The 20,131-nt window shown below is 36.8% G+C and overlaps 1 protein-coding gene across 1 annotated transcript in view; it reads right to left on the reverse strand.

The window, feature by feature from the left end:
* Positions 1–869: 869 nt before the first annotated feature.
* The window catches only part of NAALADL2 (N-acetylated alpha-linked acidic dipeptidase like 2), a gene marked incomplete at its 5' end in the record, with an annotated part of 331,247 nt that continues 311,985 nt past the window's right edge, over positions 870–20,131 (reverse strand). Inside the window, 2 exons of the mRNA XM_082056016.1 lie at positions 870–1,401; positions 18,408–18,606. Of these exons, the coding sequence (XP_081912142.1) occupies positions 1,203–1,401; positions 18,408–18,606 (398 nt within the window). The 3' untranslated portion in view covers positions 870–1,202. The remainder of the gene's footprint in view (positions 1,402–18,407; positions 18,607–20,131) is intronic.

A 20,131-nucleotide genomic window follows, 5' to 3' on the forward strand; every position in this document is an offset into this window, starting at 1 on the left:
GCAATTCTCAAGTGTGTATATTACCCCCTTAGAGTTTAGGACACTGAACTTCCTGTTCTTCTCATTCATGGATTACTTCAGGTCAACAAGGTAATGGTGTGAATACAGCCTTTGTATAGGGCTTCCACCAATCCAAAACAGATTAGAGTTTTATTCCTGCAATATGATTCATCAGCTTGTGCCTTCAGAGGTGAATTCCTGGTTTTGCCGTAGGGAACCAATTTATGTTTTGCTTGTGCTTTTTTAACAACAATCCAGGTCCTACATGCCAGGCACTACTGATGGAATGATCCAGCCTGGAACAGCAGGTGGTGGAACTCCAAAAATGTTCCCAGAAGTTTTAGGTCTTTTCATTTACTGTTCTCTAGAAATTTAGGGAGAGCCTGTTTTGGGAATGTATAAGCTTATAAGGCCTGTAGCCTTATAAGACTAGGCAGTTATTTTATTTAACACAAAAATTTAAAGTATTTTTGTACAAGCGTAATTCCTGATTCAAACTTTTCAAATAATTTGAAATCATCACAAAAGTTTTCTCTCCAAGAATTACTAAAGAAAACAAGTATTTTTCCTACAGAAACAGGATTATCAAATTTTATCCATATTCTCAGAAATGAGGTATTTTTTGTTCCACAGCACTCTTGGATTGCACTGGTAAGGGTGTTTTGTGCATTTCCTGATTAACACTGGTGCTGGTTACCCAAAGAAATGCCAAATCCTTCAACTGCTTACTCTGAAAGGAGTAGGAAAATGAGTTTACTGAGGAAGCTAAGAAACACAAGAGTATACGTAAATCACATTTTTCTGACAGTAGGTGTGGAAAGCTCACCTGGGTATGCACCTGGGGTGTCTCAGAACCAGGTCTTCAGCATATTGCAGAATGTGCTTGGTATTTTGCAAGATTGAGCTCTTAAGTCATAAAAATATATCTTACATTAAAAAATACAGCAGATGTCCTTTCAAAAATCATATCTTAAGTGTTATTCCCTCTCATTATGTTTTCTACATTCAGAAACAGACATTTGAGATATACTGTGAACAGTGCAAAAGACTGTTTTATATTTCTAAAAACGCACATTGTGGTACCTTTAAGCGCCAACTGAAAGAAAAGTTGAGAAAGGTTTCATCCTCAGAGAAATTCTGGTCCAAGCTCAACTTTTGTTTAGCTAGTTGTAAACAAACGTCTTAGAATGCAGAGAATCCTCTCATTTCTTTCCAGCTAAGGTAGACTCAAACACATCAAGTCCTGCTTTGAAGTAAACCTGAGCTGAACTGATGCTGTTCAGCACCTCTGACAAGGCTGCTTGCATGGTCTCATTTGACAGATGTAGTTTGCAGTGCTCCCGTGCCTCTAGCAATACTGAAAACTGGCTTGTCCTTTCATCCAGTCTGTAAAGAATATTCCTAAAAGAGAACAATGGAGAATGGTAAACTTTTTACTCAAAAAAAAATCATCATAAATCATCAAGAAACCCTGGAAGCATCAGCCACACTTTACAGAGGATACATATTACGCACAGGAAAGCTGACCCATGGCAAACTGAAAGACAATGGCATATTTATTACGGCTTTGTAAACTGTGCCTGTTGATGGATCTAGGGGTAAATACGTTGAAACATTCACAAAATCCATCAAAGAAATCTCACATTCTTTCTGACCATTTAAGATTTTATTCAAAATCATGAGCCTATCTCACCCCTCATGAAGTATTTCACGGCTCAGCTGGATTCCATTTATTCCCTTCTAAAAAAACTTTGATTATTACTGTGGACCCTAGGCATAGATTTTTTTTTTATTATCTGCTTTTGTTATTTATTTCACACTTCAAAGGTGAAATTCTAGCTGCATTGAAGTAAATGGTAAAATTCTCATTGCCTTCATCAATAATCCTTTGTCGCATCAGAACAAGAGTAACCCATCTTTAATGTCACGTACTTGAGGAAGGAAACAAATGGAATGTACAGCTAAACCCTTATGAAACAAAATCTGTGCTTTCCTATAATATCTGCAAGACCTTTTAATGGCTTGTATGAAAACAGATGCAAAGATAAGGTCTGATTCCTTGGAAATGTTATCTGTATGCTGTGCTGAAGGCTCAGAATTCAAAGCTGGCCAGTGATTTCAATGAGACTTTAAGAAGCAGGCTATCAAGTTTATCTAAAAGCAGGTCTAATCACTATCCTAATTAGAAGAGCATGTACGTATCAGAAATCTCCACCTAGGATCTCCTTTGATTGTAAACAAGTGAGTAAAATTTGAAACAGGAAAGCTACATGTGACTTGGTACAGGACCTTAACCTTAAATACAGGGCAGGTGTTCAGGGTAGGGGAGAAGTTGTTTCACAGAATGAAACCACAGCAATAGAGCAGGTCAGCTTAGATACTCTGTCAGTAACCTAACTGCGTGACAGAACAGGCCCAATGGCAACTCCAAATTACTAATAAAACTGCCAAGTACTTACAAGATTGATGACCACAAAAGTGCATCTTATTATTATATGTCATCTAATTACCAGTCTGCAAGGGGGAATGGTAATGAAGTAGTCCAATAAATCACACCACAAACATCTAAAATCTTCTGCCATGTTTTGCAGTTTGAAAAAATGCCTTGAATGAGGGGCAGTGTTTTTCAAAGATATGAAATAACTTCTGTCCTCATAACATCATTTTTCAGTCTTTATGTTTTAACCTTCCTATATTAGGTGTACATCCAAAACCAGCAATATGCAATAGGAACGGGAAGCTTTCTATCCCCTGACACCAATAGATCTAGTCATTTCAAGCGTTCTGCAATGCAATACTTAGGAGTTTTAAACAGAGGAGGGAAACAGTTTGAATCCAACACTGCAGCAGAAGGATAGCTTATTCTCTTTAAATAGTAGGTCATCACTGACCTAGACCATTTAGAATGAAACGGGTTAGGAGTACCTGAAGGAATAGCTCAGCAGGCACAGACACCTCCATCCATCAAGAGGACAGTAACAAGCAGATGCAGCAACAACTTCTTCAGCTCGCACTGCGGCAGCCAGAGGAGGACAAGCATCTGCTCCCTCGGTTCTGAGCTGATGCTCTGGTGCCTTGAGACTACAAGGCAGTGTACACTCAGAGGTGACTAAAGTTATATCATGAACTGTCCCTAAAGTATCTGTGATACAGTAAACAAAAACTGTCTATGTCGAGAACCAGATAAATTATTGGTTGGTTGATTTTTAAGGATACACTGTGCTATGGGAAATACTGTAGTTTTCAAAGCAGGAATTGATTTTGCTCCTTCTGACATCAATTCAGGGACTCCTACTGAGATCTGTGTGAGCAGAACCAGGCTTCTGAAGAACTCTCCTCTACAGTTCCCATAGTTCACAGGGAGATAGAAACCTGTTCACAACCTCTGAAAGCCCTTGAACAGCAGGGGCAACGCTAGAGATAACTACATTACTTTCTCCACTCAGGAGGCATGTGATGGTCCTGTCTGGTTGCTGGTGGTTGCGAGAGTTTGACTGAGCTAGAATTCTGCTCCAAATGCCTACAACACTGACATCTTGATCTATATTTGGATCCCTCTACTGCTCTATTGGGGGCAATGTCAACAACTAAAAAAGAGATAAGACAATAACAATCAGCAAAGGAACACTAACTTAGCCTGCTAGAAATCAGACTAAAGAAATGAGGACCTGAACATTTGGGGACTGCTGAGGAAACGTCTGTAGTGAATAGGAACTATCTTCTCCTATCCCATCTTCAAATGTGCTCTAAACAAGACACACAGGCTAAAAGACATACAGGGATGTTAATGCAGTTTAACTCCACTGCTGTGATTTCTGAATCAGAGGTGATTCCACAGTAAATCCACAGGCAGATGATCCACTGTAAATCACAAGTATTCCTAGGCTATCCCACCTGGCTATGGTACAAATCAATGTCTAATGAGAAAAGCTAACTTGTTTGATGGAGGAGAGAGATAAGCAGTCCGCTGTTATAATTTAAAAAAATATCTTAAATTTTGCAATAGGAACATGACTTTGGCGTAGCTGATTGCAAAACATGAAAGAACCTATTTTTTTTATTTTTATGTATGCAAATAGTAACAAGTAACATTATATGGCACCTATTTTTTCAGATTTTCTGCTAGGAATTCTCACTAGGATCTTATATTTTCCAATTACTTATCTTTGCTTAGCAAACCATGCCACCCCTTTGTTGCATAAAATGATTTCTCTCTTTATGCATGTTCATGAGAGTCAAGTTATACTATTTTACTTCTTATCTCTGTCCAAGCTTCATCAAAAGAAAAAAATGGCTAGCCCCATTTATTACTTCCAAGGCTTTACAAGTCAGAAAAGTGTTTTCATTAAAGATTACACATGGACTGAAAAATAAACCCCAGCTATTTCATTGGCACAAGATATCACTATGTGACCACAACATGCATAATGATACCAAGAAACTTTAATTTGTACTGTGAAATTCAATTACTTAAACATTCCTTAATACAAATTGGTTTTGTAGGCTACACCTCTAAAACAACAATTCCAGCCTCTGGCCTAATTGCTTAAGTATCTACCTTCATCTTTAACTATTTTCATCTTATAAACATAATTCACACAGCCAGCCTGATCCACACAAAACAAAAAGAGACTCCTACAGAGAAAAGTGCAATACATTATTGATGACATTAATGAAATTACTACACACATCATTTATCTGAATGGGCTTGTTTCAATGACACATCACACTGACCTGAAAAGTGTAACACTGAAGCAGGAAACCTAATTAATAACTTCATGCAGTACCACTGAAAGAGGTAAAATGGCTCCAAACAAAAGAATCAGCCTTAGTAAACTAAAGCAAAGAAACTATAAAAATTAATTCTAAAAGGACCTTTTCTATAACTTTTGTGAGCCCTTTGCAGACCTGGAAAAATAAGCATTCTTGATCAAAATAATACCATTAGAGTTAAATGCTGTTTTGCATTACCACAAATAAGGATGTAATATCACCCCTACCAGACCAAAATGAATTTGACAAATTCCTGAATTACAGTTCACACTATGTTGACTTTAATACAATGTCAAACTATTTTGGAGATTACATTAGAACAACTGGACAATACAAGATAGAACTAGATTACTACATTATTCTTGCCATGAAAAGGGATTTTTTAGCTTACAAGAAAAGTTTGTGTTTAGGTAATGTACACTACAAACTGAATTATTCAGGTACTTACAAGTAGACTCCTATCAAAGAGCCTACATCTGAGATCTTGAAAAGTAATTATTAAATCATTAGGACATGATGGCAAGTATGCAGTCCCACATGAAATGAGTGCAGGTTTTTTCTGTGGCATCACATTAGAATTACTTACAGATAAATGCTATGGGCAGCCTCTGTCTGTTCCAGTTATAACACAACGTGCTGCAACTAGAGCTGCTTCAGCATCCTCACAAACTCTATTTTATAAAACCCTGAACTATTTTTTCTTGTACTCTCCAAGAAAAAAAAAAGAACACTAGAACAGGGATTCTCTGCATTTCCATTTCTCTTGAAAATGTTCAGTTTTGAAAACAGTTTTTCTTAGATCTAAGAGTTTGTTTTCATTCCTGTTTGTAAAATATAAAATGTTATTAACTTGGCAAATATATATCTACAAATGTAAATAATATTATTTACATGTTGGGACTTCCAGTTCCACAGGGTGTTTATTCATTGTAGGACATAGAAATATTACAATTTTTTCTTCTCTGGAACTGCATGAGCTGATTTATACTTACTTATTTACACTACTTTGTACCTCAGAAAATATGTGGTGAAGGTAGAGAAAACTCCCCTTCTTCCTCTGGGTCCCTTTTGCTTTTGATCTCCAACAGTGCTTCTCCTTTCCTCTCTATTTTTAAAAACTTTTTTGACACCCCCATACAGTTATTTTATCTTACCTATTTTATTTCACAGCACTGTTGTGGCAGAAGGTTTATAATTATAAAATTACAGCTCCTAGCCATGTAAGACTAACTTTTATCAGGACAAAATGGATGCAGTAGTGAACATGTCACTATCATGTCACTATAGCGAATCCAGAGGAAAAACTTTTTTCTACCATTCTCATTTCTTGCTGAATTGAATGGTGGAACTCACTGGCACTGGGGCCATGTGATCAAACATTATGCAGGTGAGCAGGGAAGATGGGGATATGGCAGCCAACCTTTTAGGGCAGCTTAGCTGTAAATGTTACTCTATTCCTTCACAAACTTAGCATATTGTATTTAAGGATCCTTTTTTTTTGTCATGTGTTGTTCCTAACTTTTGTTTGCTACACATCCTATCCTTTTTTAAGAGCCATCAACTGCCTTAATTTAGTGCTCTCATTTATAGGACTGCAAAGTGTTCTACCAGTATATTATACAGAAAGTGATATATTTAAATCATGTACACTCAAAGGTGAAAGTCTGCCAGAAAGACAGATATTTGCATGGTATCAGCAGCTGATAAGCTACAGGTAATCTAGACATCAAACCCAAATAGTCTAACCAGCTGAAAGGCATTTCAAAGGCATCGTTATGTGACAGTGTTAAACCAGATAAATTCTTTCCCTGCCAGACAGAAATTTATTGCATAGGAGACAGGAGTTAGGACACCTCTAATTGAGTCAAATCTGGCAAACAGAAGTTATGGTAAGTCTGCATTTAACAAAATCCTGTTGGGACATGGGACTGCAAGGAGAGAATTATTCCAAGTCTGAATTCATTTCTGAAAGGCCAATTTAGAATATGGCTTTTTAAAACAATAAATGCTGATTTTGGCAGCTCTGCAAAGTGTCTTAGGGTTTACTTTGGCTTGACTGCCTGCTAAATAAACAAAGGAAAAAGAGAAAAACTGGAATTATAGGTGGTTACAAGATACATTATCTTCTATTTCTGTACAGCTATCTTTGGTTACAGTATATTTTCAAAGGTAATGAATGCCTTGTTATAAAACACGCTAATCTCTTAGTGAATTATCACTAAAGCCTAGCCCTGCCTCCAGCATAAGTTGGAGCTTGATGTACCTTGCAACCCTTAGATCTTTGCCAAGGCCTTGAGGGCACTAATACATCTCGCTGGCCCTGACTAGCCTTACTGGTTCCCCCTGGCCCTCCTGTTCACATCGCTTGGAGCCTATGGCTGGAGGGGCTGCTGTTCTGCTGGCCATGGCATTGTGCTTGGCTGCCCACCCTTCAGGGAGTGGCCAGCGCTCAATACCCCCTGACAGCCTCCACCTAAACAGGTGACCCCATCAGACTGGGTTCTGGAAACACCCATCCTAACCTTGCCTACAGACCTTCCTGCCTTTAAACCTATCCTGGTCATCGTTACAGATTCATCTGCCAGATTCCAATTGGTATGTATAGGCATTCAGAATCCTAAAGAGAAATAAAAAGATCTGTTAAAAGAAATCAAGCTGAGTAAAGGTTGTTTGGGGATTTTCTTATCACCAACAGTCAACATTCATAGAAAATATTTACTTTCACTCCTGGCTGAAACATGTAAGAAAAGGATTCTTTTGACAGCTGAATAATTACTGTCAACAGAAAAGATTGACATAAAATATTGCTAACTGAATGTTAATCTTGATTTTCTGATAATAGGACAGTGCTCTGTGACGGCCTGGAAAAGATTTCAAACAGGATATTATATCTATGACAACTTGTACCGAAACGTTTCCACTTCTATGAAATAAACAATAATTACTTAATTTCTTTCTGTAATTTTCTATATTTCTGTAGCTTATGACAGAAAACCAGCTTCTAGTATAACAAAAAATAACCATGAACAAATGGAAGCTGGAAGCTTGATGGAAGTTGCTAATTATAAGAAGACTGATGTTCTGGAACAGCCTCAAATAAGCAAAATGGAGCTAAGAAGTCTGACTAGTTTAAAGACTGAGTTTGACTAAAATCAAGCATCAATAAAATACCTGTTTGCAAGTGCTGAACATCAGCATTACCTTACACTCACTGTTTTTCCCCTGTTGGGAATTTGTTGAGTTTAGGAAACCTATTTCTTTCTTTCTTTGGAGTAAATAAAATCAGTAAGAAGAATAAATTCTACAGCTTCATCAGTAGAGAATGACTTCACAGAACAGAGGTGGAAAGAAAAAGAAAAATTAGGATGCATTTGATCTTCAGAAATTGCATGTGATTATTTATGATGGCTAAAGAATAGTCCTCTAAAAAATTAGGCATGATTTTCCCTAGGGATTGATAGAAATTAATAAAGCAACTTTATCTAGACATCACTGAAAAAGCCACAAAACACACTGTCAGACTCTTTGCCACAGAGCTTTCAAACCCTATATACTGCTGGTGACAGAATGATATATACTCCGTGGAAATTCAAAAATTCCTTTAAAATCCATCAATATTTTTTTCTGTAATTTCTTCAAACAAGGACTTGCATCTATACGTAAGAGTGATGATGCACTAAAGAAAATTAATATAACCATATTTTAAAACATTATGTGCTCGCTTCAACTGGTATGAAATACACTTCGTAAAATTTCAAATAATGTAGCTGTTGGTAAAAAATGTAGGCATGTTGTTCTTTGATTTATACTACACTTGCTTTTCAAATGAAAGAAACATATGCTTATGCTGAATAATTTAGAGGAAACTATTTTTCTTTTAAGGATGTATCAGCCTGAAATACTCAAATTCAAAGCAGATGTGATACTATTTTGAAGGACTTGAGGGAAGTGAATTAATAAAATAATTTCCAAATGGTTCACAGCTGATGTTCTAAAGGCTTCATAGGAATTGTTATTTGAAATCACATAAAACATCCGATTCCTAAGGAAGATTAACCATTTCTAAAAAAAGCAGCAAGCAGTGTCCAGTATCTGATGCAGTAAACTGGCTTGACCTCTGTCTCCAGTTCTGATCCTGACTCAATCATCATTACTGAGTAACTCCATATCATGAGATGTGAGACGATTATCTTCACATCCAAAATCAGAAAGGCCATTATCATAAGAGTAAACTACGGATAAAAATTTAATTATGTCATAACTTGTTCTTTAAATAAATGCCTGAAGTTGTACTTTTATTCCCTTCAATGCAGAAAATTAATGTTTTTTCAAATCACAGTTAAGGTGATTTTCCTGTTAATGATCTCACCACCAGATTTCTAAGCCATATGGCCTGGGTAATATAGTAGTGGAGGGAGTATTACATATTAACTCTTTTTCCAATAAATTCCACTTATTTTTGTACTATATTTGAGAAATCTTCCCTACTATTTATAAGAAAATGATATATGAAATATTACATTTCTGTCAGATTTAACAGATGCAAAATGTAATACTTTGTATAACTTTCTGAAATAATAGACTATTTTTCTCTGTAACCAAATATTCTTGGCCTATTTAAACATCATAAGCACAGACCTGAACAAGGTCTGCCAGCAAGGGAAACTGAATGGAAATTGTATCCTAATCTGAAGACTTGCTAGGAGTTGGCATGATAGCTCTGCACGGAGCTCATGGAATAGCCTTTGTGAAGGGTTTTTACAGTTGTAACTGCTGTGAAATAGACTAAAACATCTAATAAGGCAAATTATTCAAATAAATGTCATTATGCAAAAAAACCCAACAACCCAGCTTCTTTTGCAAAGTCAAGACTATACACATTCCTGGAAAGCATGTTTTGGATAAAGTCTTGTCTTCAGGGCCACTAATGCTATGTTAAATTACAATATACGCAATAACATTTACTGTATCAAAACCATAATGGATCTAATGCATAATATAGACAGAACTCATTAAGTGTAAAAATCAACCTAATTAAAAGAATGGAAGAAAATTCATGAGAAGTACATACAGGACAAATAAATTACGGTATGTGCACCCCAGTTTACCATTCATATCAAGGGAGTGAGAAAGCTGGTTGCCAGCTATGACATAATCCCTAATTATAGTGGTTTTTTGCTTTTGCAGGTGTAATGAAAAGATTTTCATGTTCTCTGTTTAAATAAGCTTTAAAGTCAACCATAATTACATCTCTGCAGATGGCTAATTCAGTAGTATTTGTGCAGCAAATGCTCTTTAAATAGTAGAAATTTACAAGACAACAAATACAGTCATTACTTCATGGTCATTACATATACTGGTAATTCCAAAGGAAAAAACATTTGAATTGCCACTCAGATGAATCAGGTGTTTTGAGTGTGTTACACTCACTTTATTGCATCTTCTCAGTATTAAGAAAGGGCATAACTCAACATGATTCTCAGTCATGAGAAAAGTAATAACCATAGTAGGAATTTGTAAGAGCCTTATCAAACCAGTAATTGCTACTGATGTATGCTAGGATAAATGTGCTGCTGCACACACGGATGAATGTTAAAGAGTCAATATCCCAGCGGATGGAATTCTATCTATCTGGCCTGGAGAATGAATAACCACAGTGCCATTCGGTCACCCCTACAGGGGCTGGGAGGTTTGGGTTGGAAACCTTCCCAAAGTTACCCAGTGCACAGAGAATGCTCATGCTACAAAAACATTGCTTCTCCAGGTCCAACATGAATTGAACAGTTCTTTTACTTTCCTAACTATGCCTGTTCTGGGGAGCTGCACTGGTGGTGAAAGGTACCCTGTGGAAAGCTTCTTGTGCTTTTCAGTGTTACAGCTTGATTTCAACACCTTATGTTGATCCACTGAATGAGCAGATTCATGACTGAATCCCTCAAATCCCACTTTGAGTAGCTGCGCCGAATGAACAGGATGTGATCTTAATGATGCCTGGCTCCTGCTAGCTGCTCAAGAGCAAAGTTCCTTTTTTCCTCCCACCCATGCTATATCCCACACAAGAGCTGGGTACAATGTTTAAAAGGAATACAGTGAATAAATTACTTTCAGTCCACCTCATATCAAGGTTGTTTCTCCAGATTCTGCTACTGACTTGGGTGTATGAATTTGACTCAAACGATTATTTTAAACTGAAATTAGTGGGCCAAACATGTTACTGTATCTTTTTAATGACAGCGATAGCTGTATAAGTGCTATTAGAACCTAGTGTTCAGGATTTGATTGGAAATATTTCTTAGTTTGTACCAACCTAGTTACGTTCACATCACTGCTTTCCATGCCATTAACTACCTGGTTTGTCTCTGGTTTTAGGATTAGAAAAAAAAATAACCTGGCAGTTAGGGATTGTAATTATATCCTTATAAATTATTTTCTAATCAGAGGTGACTTGCACAGATGACTTGGTCTATTCAGTTTTATGATAAAGAACACTATTGACTATGCTTTAAAAATTCTAGAAACTTGTGATTGTCACCACTTTTACAAATTCTGGTCACTGGACACATGACACCTACTCAGAGAAGCATACAAACTAAGAACATAATCCTTTCATTCAATGGCTGCTACCAAAGACTGCGAGAAAAATCACCTTCCAAGTAAGCATTAACTAAAGACTTACCAAACACTAAAGAGCATCCCTGATCTTCCAACAGCACATAGCTACTACTGTTCACCTATCTCATGAAACTTCTTTTTGCCTCCCCGCATTCTTGGGAAGAACATAAAACCATCCTTGGAATATTTCCTGTGATTTTTTTTTTTTCCCCAGCAGTAGTTCATAAAGTGAGCTACAATGAAGTAAGTCTTACTGAAAATGTGTGTCACTTCTGTTCTGAATATTTGACTTTGTCATCTCTATCTTGCTCTTTCAGAAACTACAATGAGACTGCACAAACACTGCAGAGTTGGAAGGAGGAAGGCAGAAGAAAATGAGAGGACATTTCAGGTGAAAAAATAGATTTGGACAAATGTGTATCAGAGAGAAGGGAGCAGAACAAGAACTGCAGAGCCAAGAAACACCAGTGAAGGATTAGAAAGTTAAACAAGTAATACCACTAATCATAACTCCACTTAAAAGATGTGAAACAATTATAGAAGAAAAAGAAATGCAAATTTTGAAAGATACAAGATATAAGGCTGAAAAGTCAGATGGAGAATCACTGCTGTGCAGTAAGACAAAAATTAATTTATTCTGACTGAATGGCAAAATCTGAGGTCCGCTATTCTAAAATGAGTACACAATTCTCTACTTCTCCCTCAACATCATTCTAACATTGTATTTACAAACTGCACATGGCAGATAACATGAGACAGAACATTTATCTACCACTGACAGTGCAACATGAATTGTTGCTGTATTTCCCACACCAAGGATCAGCAGCATCATATCAAATCACTCTCTGCTCCACATAATACAAGGCAGAAAAAAAAATTATTAATGTGTTTGGTTCAGGTTGGTCAACCATGTATTATAACAAACTATACAGGCCTGTTTACCACTTGAAGCCACAAATGAGGAGTTAAAAATGAAAAGAATCTAATCTGCAAAGAGTCTGAACAATGAGATGGTGTTAACGTCTTCTGTTTAAATTCTGGGATAGTTGTGTCTTTTTCTTTTTTCAGATAACATTGCACTACATGTTTACTCATGTCACTGTTTAAGATTTGCAGATTATTTGCATATTTAATGCTTGCTCTCTTTAAAGTCAATTGTTTACACATGGAAATTTAATAAGGACTTTAATTTTCCTACTAAACTTATCTCTAGAAACTAGAGTCTTAGGGTATGTGAATTTTGACACCTCAGAATCTGCTGCAGTTTATCACCAAAACAGAAATAAATCCAGTGCACTCTGTACATATATCAGGAATGTATATAATGAATCTCAGTCTGAAATGAAAACATTTGTTCTAGTAAGCAAAAAACACCTGAGCGGCATGAGATTAGCAGTGATGCAAATTACCTCTTTGTGCAGTGCTAAAAACATCTTTTGATTGTTCTTTCATTTCATTATGGCAAATTCAGGGCTCACAATATATCATCGCTTATAGCGAGTATTTTATTCAGGGCATTATAATGTACTGATTTGTTGGAAGCTTTTAGCCCAATGAAGTGTTAATGTCACACCTGGGTATCTATGATAAAAAGAAGCAAGAGGAAGAAGTTTAACTTGTACAAATGAGCAATAAAAACTGCTGGAGGTCTTTCTTGAAAACAAATTGGTTTTGAAATCGTTACTTTCCACCTACTTGTTACTCAATTCACTCAATTCCATCTACTAGACACAGCACAATGGCCCTCGCAACAATTCCATAAATAGTGGATGACAGATGCATACAGTATTTCCTAAAGGGAAGATTTTACACAATTTGACTTTGTTTCTTTTAAAAAAATTGTCAAAAGAACTGTCAATCAGGACATAACCGATCCCTAAGCAATGGTCCATTAAGAATAAAAACCACCTAACTGGAGCAGAAATGACAGTCTGAGCCCTTGTGTGCCTTTTTTGGACTTTTAGAAACTGAAGACACAAAGTCTGGTTTTAGTGACTCTTAGATTTGGAAATCTTGGTGGAAGCATCACAGGGTATTCTAGGAAACCCTGCATCCTTACTACTCGACCCATCTAGTATCAACAGCATCCATCAAACATGAAGATCAGGTTGAGTTCTAGACATGGACCTGAAGAAATCAATCACTTTCAGAAAGGGAGGACAACTCACTGCACCGTGTCCTCTGCCTGATACTCCACGAAGTTTTTTCTATTGTCTCATTTATTTGCATTATTATTATTCACTGTTTCAATGCCACTTGAAGTGCTGTTCCTTTCAACAAAAAGGGACCACTCTCTCTGTGAACACCTAAGGAATCTACACACAGGATAGACACATTAGGTTGACAGGTTGGCAGAGGCTGTGGTGATCAGCAAATATAAGAAATACAATAAAATATACAAGGAAGAAAAGGGGGAATGGTCTTACTCAATCTAGATAAACCTAAGATTTGAGCTCAATATTTATAAACATCAAGAAGATACAAGCTGTCTTGTTATTCATTATATTGCTCATGTCGGTGTTTTGGTAGGTGTTTTCGTAGAGGGAAAAGGATACAAAAGCATGACAGCAGGCTTTTAAAATCAAAGAATTTTAAGGATTAGCTCATGCATGAAAGACAAAAGAGACAAAGAGGAGACAAGTAACTCAGCATGGACTCGTTTACCCCATTACCTAACTCACATTCATTTACAGAAATGTAAATGGCTCAGAAGCCATGCAGAGTTCCGGTTAATCAGAATCAGAACAGGGGTCAGCTGGTATTTCCTCGCCCTTATCAGACAAGCTGCTTTCACTGTAGGGAAACTGCCCCAGGTCTTTGATTCCATCTATGTTTATTTATGGCTGAAGTACCCTTGGTTTAGAATGCAGAGATAAAGCATCTTCTCTTGTCCCTAGCGGGCAACTACACATGCTTTACTGAATGCTGACGAGGGTAAGAATTTGAGGTTTTCTTACTATATACCAGCATTTATAGAATTATCTTATTTCTTTGCTGAGGCTGACCATCTCACTGAGAGGACAATATGCTTGAGATCATCCTTTTTTTTTTTTCTCTCTGTCTGCGCAGAGTGCCTAAAGTAACAGAAGCTCTGTTCTTACCTTAGCTTTGTACATGCCACTGCAGTGTCAGCTATGGTTATCGGTACTAGCAGCAAAGTATGATCATCAGAAAATATACAGAAATCTTCAGTGCAAGTATACATTGTAAGAGTGGAAAGTGAGAAATGGTTAAAGGAAAAAAACAAACATATATAAATTTCTACTGATTATTCCACTAAAATAATGACAAAGATCTAAATCAGAACATTATCAATATTATGTCTACGTTAGGAGGAGCAAAGGCGGATAAATGAAAAATATCAATAGCTGTCCTATTTTGGTTCTAAAGATTTATTTTAGAAAGTCCACCCAGGGTTACCATTGCAAATCACAGATATCCTTCAGGTACAATAAAATTCAGAGATTTTGTCCTAACTCCAAATCAAGCCCCAGGGTAACCCTTGTAGGGTAATATTTCCCAACCTATTATTTTTCATTCTGCCTGTATTTCTGGATAAGACTAAAATACACAGATGAAAGCTGTAGTTGTGTATTTCCAGCTCAGCTGGAAATAGAATATCATGGGGAAAGTCTGCTATTGTCAAATTTTCAGTTCAATGTCATGAAGTTTAGGTAAGAAGGATAAAAATCTGAACTACAGTGTTTACTGATGCTGTATTGAACAACCTGCCAATGTGAATCATCATTACTTAAATTTAGTTAGGATGTCCTAAAATAACAAAAAAAAATTGAATTCTGTAACTTTGAATAATTTTATTGCTCATTATAGATGAATAATGCATCAATTATGCCCAAATATTGCCCTATGACATTGACTGGAATGAAGCATCTATCTTTTTAACTACATACATATGGTAAGAAACTACAGCTATGGCAATGAGTGAGATAAGAGAAAATATATATTAGTTCCCTTGTAGTGGAAAAACACAAGTAGGTTGCAACCTTCCTCCTGGAGTAAAGCAAAAAATCCACCTTTCCATTTAATTCAAGTTCTAGAAGTAAAAACATAGTATAGATCTGGAGAGCTGTGAATTAGGACAAACATAAGCCTAAAAATGATGCCTAAACTTCAGCAAATTTGTCAAGTACTTTGATTGAGGTTGAGAATATGAGTCCAAATGGGTATACAGGAAGCAATCATTTTTTCATGAAGAATACGTGCTTTACTGTACACACAAATTCTTCCTTCAGAAGGCTGTAAATTACAGTATTTATGGAATCTTAATGATCTAAACACAGTTGGAGCCTGAAGGTCAAGGCTGCAAACTGCATCCTAAATTTCTGTTTACAGATGAAGCATAGTATTTATTGCTGCACTGCTTGCGCTGCTATAGTTAAAGGGCTGCCAGCATTTCCATTATAAACCACTATTTCAGGGCTTTATAACTTGCCCATCCATCTTCTGACTGGGATGAAACATGGCATGCAAGGTCCTGGCTGCGAGACCAATTTTTTTGTTTGTTTTCTTTGGCAAATTACATAAAGAAAAGCTTAAAGTTATACAAGAAAAAAAAAAAAGTATATCAGGTTTTTCAAGTACTTCTAGTCTCCCCGTGAAACAATTATAGCTTCAGAACACAAAATAGATTCATACAACTGTATCAATTAATAGAAGGGCTTTCAATCCGTAAAAAGTGACCCAAATAAAGATTCATTGATAGGTGCCTTTTTTGAAAAGAAACTGTGCTGCAGATTTTTAATGTCAGGAAAGGAAATCAGAAATCTATGACTGTCCTCAACTCTATTTGCATTAAAGGTAAATTTACACTACAATTACACACCTTGTCACAGTACGAAGAACGCATTCCTTTTAAATAAGTATGGTACACAAGGTGTACTTTACTGTTATATACTCCTGATGATAGGTAAAAAAGCTCAGAGTAAAGACAAATCCAATGTTTTCAAGCAAACTCTATTATCGTCTACTATTAAATCTTGTATCAAATGTAATAAAATCAGGAGTGTAAAATTTACAAAATTTTCACTTCCATACTATTTACTTTGCCAATGTGAACACTGCGCTGTGCACCAAAGTACTGCTGAGAGAAGGCAGATGAAAAATTTAATTTACCTTATACCTGTATATCTAGCAATTACATCCTGATACATAACAAAGTTAATACTGCAAGCACTACAAGAATTTAAATATTAGAAGACCTCAAAAACCCTGTTATTTGGATCATGAGTTTTGGTATAATTTATTTTTACACATAAAGAACTGGGCCAGATTCAACAATGTGCCTTCGCAATGCAATGCAGACACATTACATTATGTTAAGCAGTTTTATGGCTCCTTTGCAACACCATACCAGCTCAGACAAGACAGACAGCAGCATTAAACCTGGAATATTAGAATTTATTTAATCACATTTTGGTTTATTTCTTTATATTATAAATCCAGTCACAGCAGGAATGAAGTAAATTAGTCCCTCCCCAAATATCATATTTTCTTTATTATAGCTGTGGGAATTTTATTCATTAACACTGTTGAGTTCACCACAACTATATTTTCTTTTTTTTTCTTTTGTTTTTTTGTTAAAAGATGGCTGCATTTGTTTTACGCCATTCCCGATGCTTGGAAGAATCTCTTCCTCCTGATGCTGTAGCTTTGTGCTCTTTTTCCAAAGTGTGCTTCTGCCACCTATTTTGTGCCCACTTGAAATATCACTAGCACCAGACATTTAACAGTTTTTCCCCATCAGCTGCAACAAAGTATCTTTTTATTACTTTAGTTAGTTCTAGTTGCAAGTACGTTTATATTCCTAAATAACACAGATGCCTCATTCACTTCTGTGTCCTGGCCCCTGTCTGTCTCCTGTGTATGTATGTCAGTTCACTTCCGAGCTCTCTTTCATGTCAACTGTTTCTCCGGAAGTAAAACCTGACTATGGCTTTAGGGACAGTTTTACCTGGGAAAGGCTCCTAATGGACATTATGGATGTGCCATTCGCTATCTGCAGCCACAAGGTCCTTCACAACAATCCCAGTAGGCCCAGTGAAGTCCATCAACCCACATATGGCCTCAGCTCCCTAGCCCAGGGCATTCCAAACACATCCCTGGGGTCAGGCTACGCAGCAGAACACTGATGGGCTGGAATACAGCGCTCCAGTGTGTGCTGAAGCAAACACGCACACTTTATTACTTGTGCGGAGCACCCAGAGGACCAGGCATTATTCAGGGCGCGCTTGGCCAATTCTTGCTTTTCAAACTTTTTTAAGCTACTGATTGCTGTTAAGGTGGGGTTTTTTTGGTGTGGTGTTTTGTTGCTGTTGTTGTTGTTTGTTTGTATGTTTTTTTTGTAGAGGAATTTATGGTGAGAGATACAGACCTGTAGATTTCTTTCTTAGAAAGCAAAAGATTGAGTGATTATGACATCTTAAAATCAACCTGGGTAGTGCAGCTGAATACATACTGGAGAATAATTCTAACCAGAGACAAGATGTTATGAACGGTGACTGACTAAGGCCCTCTCATTCACGCCACTCTACTCCCTTTGACTGGTTGAAATGCACCCAAGAATAATGCTATATAATTAAATATATTAAATAATGCCACACAGTATCTTGTATAATTCTGAATCGTCAATGAACTGTAAAAAGTTTTAAATAAAACATAGGTGGAGCTTGTCAAGCAGTATTAGACTTCAAAATCTTTTCTTCTTGTGAAAGCTTATTGTACCGTCTAACACAAGTATCTGTCATGCTGCCTGAGTTGCCATCACACTGTACATCTTGTTAGCAGCAGTGTCATGACAGAAATGCTACAGCGCTGCATTCTAATGACCTCTTGTATTGTAACGAATTAATGTTTTCTGCAGGATGGATGAGATAGGGAAAAAATAGCTTTAATCTTGGATATTCACTGAGATTTTTTTTTTTTAGAGAGCATGACAGCTTTGAAAACCACACTATGGGAGATCACCATTTCCCCACAAATGAAGAATGAGTTGAACACAATACCTGTAAAGTCCTGGAGGAGCTCGATGAACCAGGAAGCTTTTCTCCAAGCTTTGTAGCACATCATTGAGCATCCTGACTCTGATAGGAGCCCGCTCCTTGGGGTCATTAGCTGGGCGCATCTCATCTGATTGGAACAATTCTGCAGTGTCCCTCAGCTGTGATGCCAATGCCAGCAACTGAGGAATATCTATGTCATCACCTAGGAACAGTAAGACAAAGGCAGTTGCCAGTGATGAAGAGAATGTTGCTTGTTACTTTTGCTTACAAGTCAAAATTAATAGCCCAATTAAAATCTGAGTTTCTTTTCCCTTGTGAGAATTATGTAATGGCTCGAGGAAAGCCACAGATCATTGTGCTGATCAAAAGCTCTGATCTGTTTTTCAAAGATCAGTTTGGGATGTGACGTTTTAAGATTTAATAAGCCATGAGGAAAGTAGCTTGAAATCTACCATTGAAAAAATGGGCATGCAGGAAGCAATGGTTATAAATCAGCAACTGTGACATTTCCTTCTGAGACAGAATTTATTAAATGCCTTTTGATGCTGCAGCTCTCAAGTTGAAAGCTTGTGCTCAGATTCCATAATGACTGCTATACCAAAAACCATAATATGTAGAATTTAATTGAATTTTGTTCAATGTTTTAGAATCCTAGAGGTTAACAACAGTTGTAGAGGGGATCCAAATTTGTTCCTCTTAATCACTTACATTGTATGCCAATGAGCCAACTAACACTTTAATTGATATCCAAATGTAAATTCTAATCCAGTCAATATTTCCATAACTTTTTAAACTTGGAATGTTAACTGTAACTTTGTTTGCAGTCCTACACAGACACCAAAAGAATAAAGGCCCACAACACCTTGGAGCACGCTGTGTTTTGGATATTTCCCTATTCATGGTTCAGAAATAAGAACATGCCACGTGAACTGGAGCATTGTCAACGTGCCGTCTATTTCAACCTGCAGTGCAGGTGAAGTGCATGCCCACCTTTCCCAGTGTGTGCATAAACTTCTTTAATTTTTACATGCACATGGAGAGACAAAGCAGATTCTGAACCTGATATAAAGTCAAAAATAACATCAGTCACCAAAAACATTTCCAGGATGTAGAAATGATCTTTAAGACCAAGATTCACTTCACCTATTAAGGACAAGGAAATTAACTATCCTTAGACCTTTTAAACAATGATTTAATTAAAAAAAACCCTTGGTGAGTTCAGTATCTTAGTGACGGCTAATCCAACAAGGTGGTTCAAGACATTAGTCAGACGAATATAAAAGTTTCTTGTCTAATAGATATATGGAGAGATCAGAAATAGTAAATGGAGAATATGAGGCCATTTCTCAAACTATTTATGGATGGAGTCTGAAAGGTGATCACATAACAGTAACGGAAAAGCAAATAGGTACAACTAAGTAATTCAAGGAAATGCCTGAATATGACATATTCTCCCTCTCTTATGCAAGAAGAGATTTGCTATTGGATATATTTCAGCAAAAGGAAAGGAGTTCATAGATCCCCACGTGCTCCTGTCATTCAGCTGACTAACACGTTCCAATCTAGCAAAACATGAAATGATCCAAAATACATGGAAAGACAGATGCTGGTGCGAGAGAAACTGTCAGATTTCCTGAGCTATCAAAATGAATTTCAACAATGAACAGAAGCTCCTTGTGAGAACAGGAGTGAGAGAAGATGGTTTGTGTCTGTCTTAGCTTGGGACA

Source organism: Streptopelia decaocto, assembly GCF_964273445.1.
Source record: "Streptopelia decaocto genome assembly, chromosome: 6".
NCBI classification, from domain to species: Eukaryota; Metazoa; Chordata; class Aves; order Columbiformes; family Columbidae; genus Streptopelia; species Streptopelia decaocto.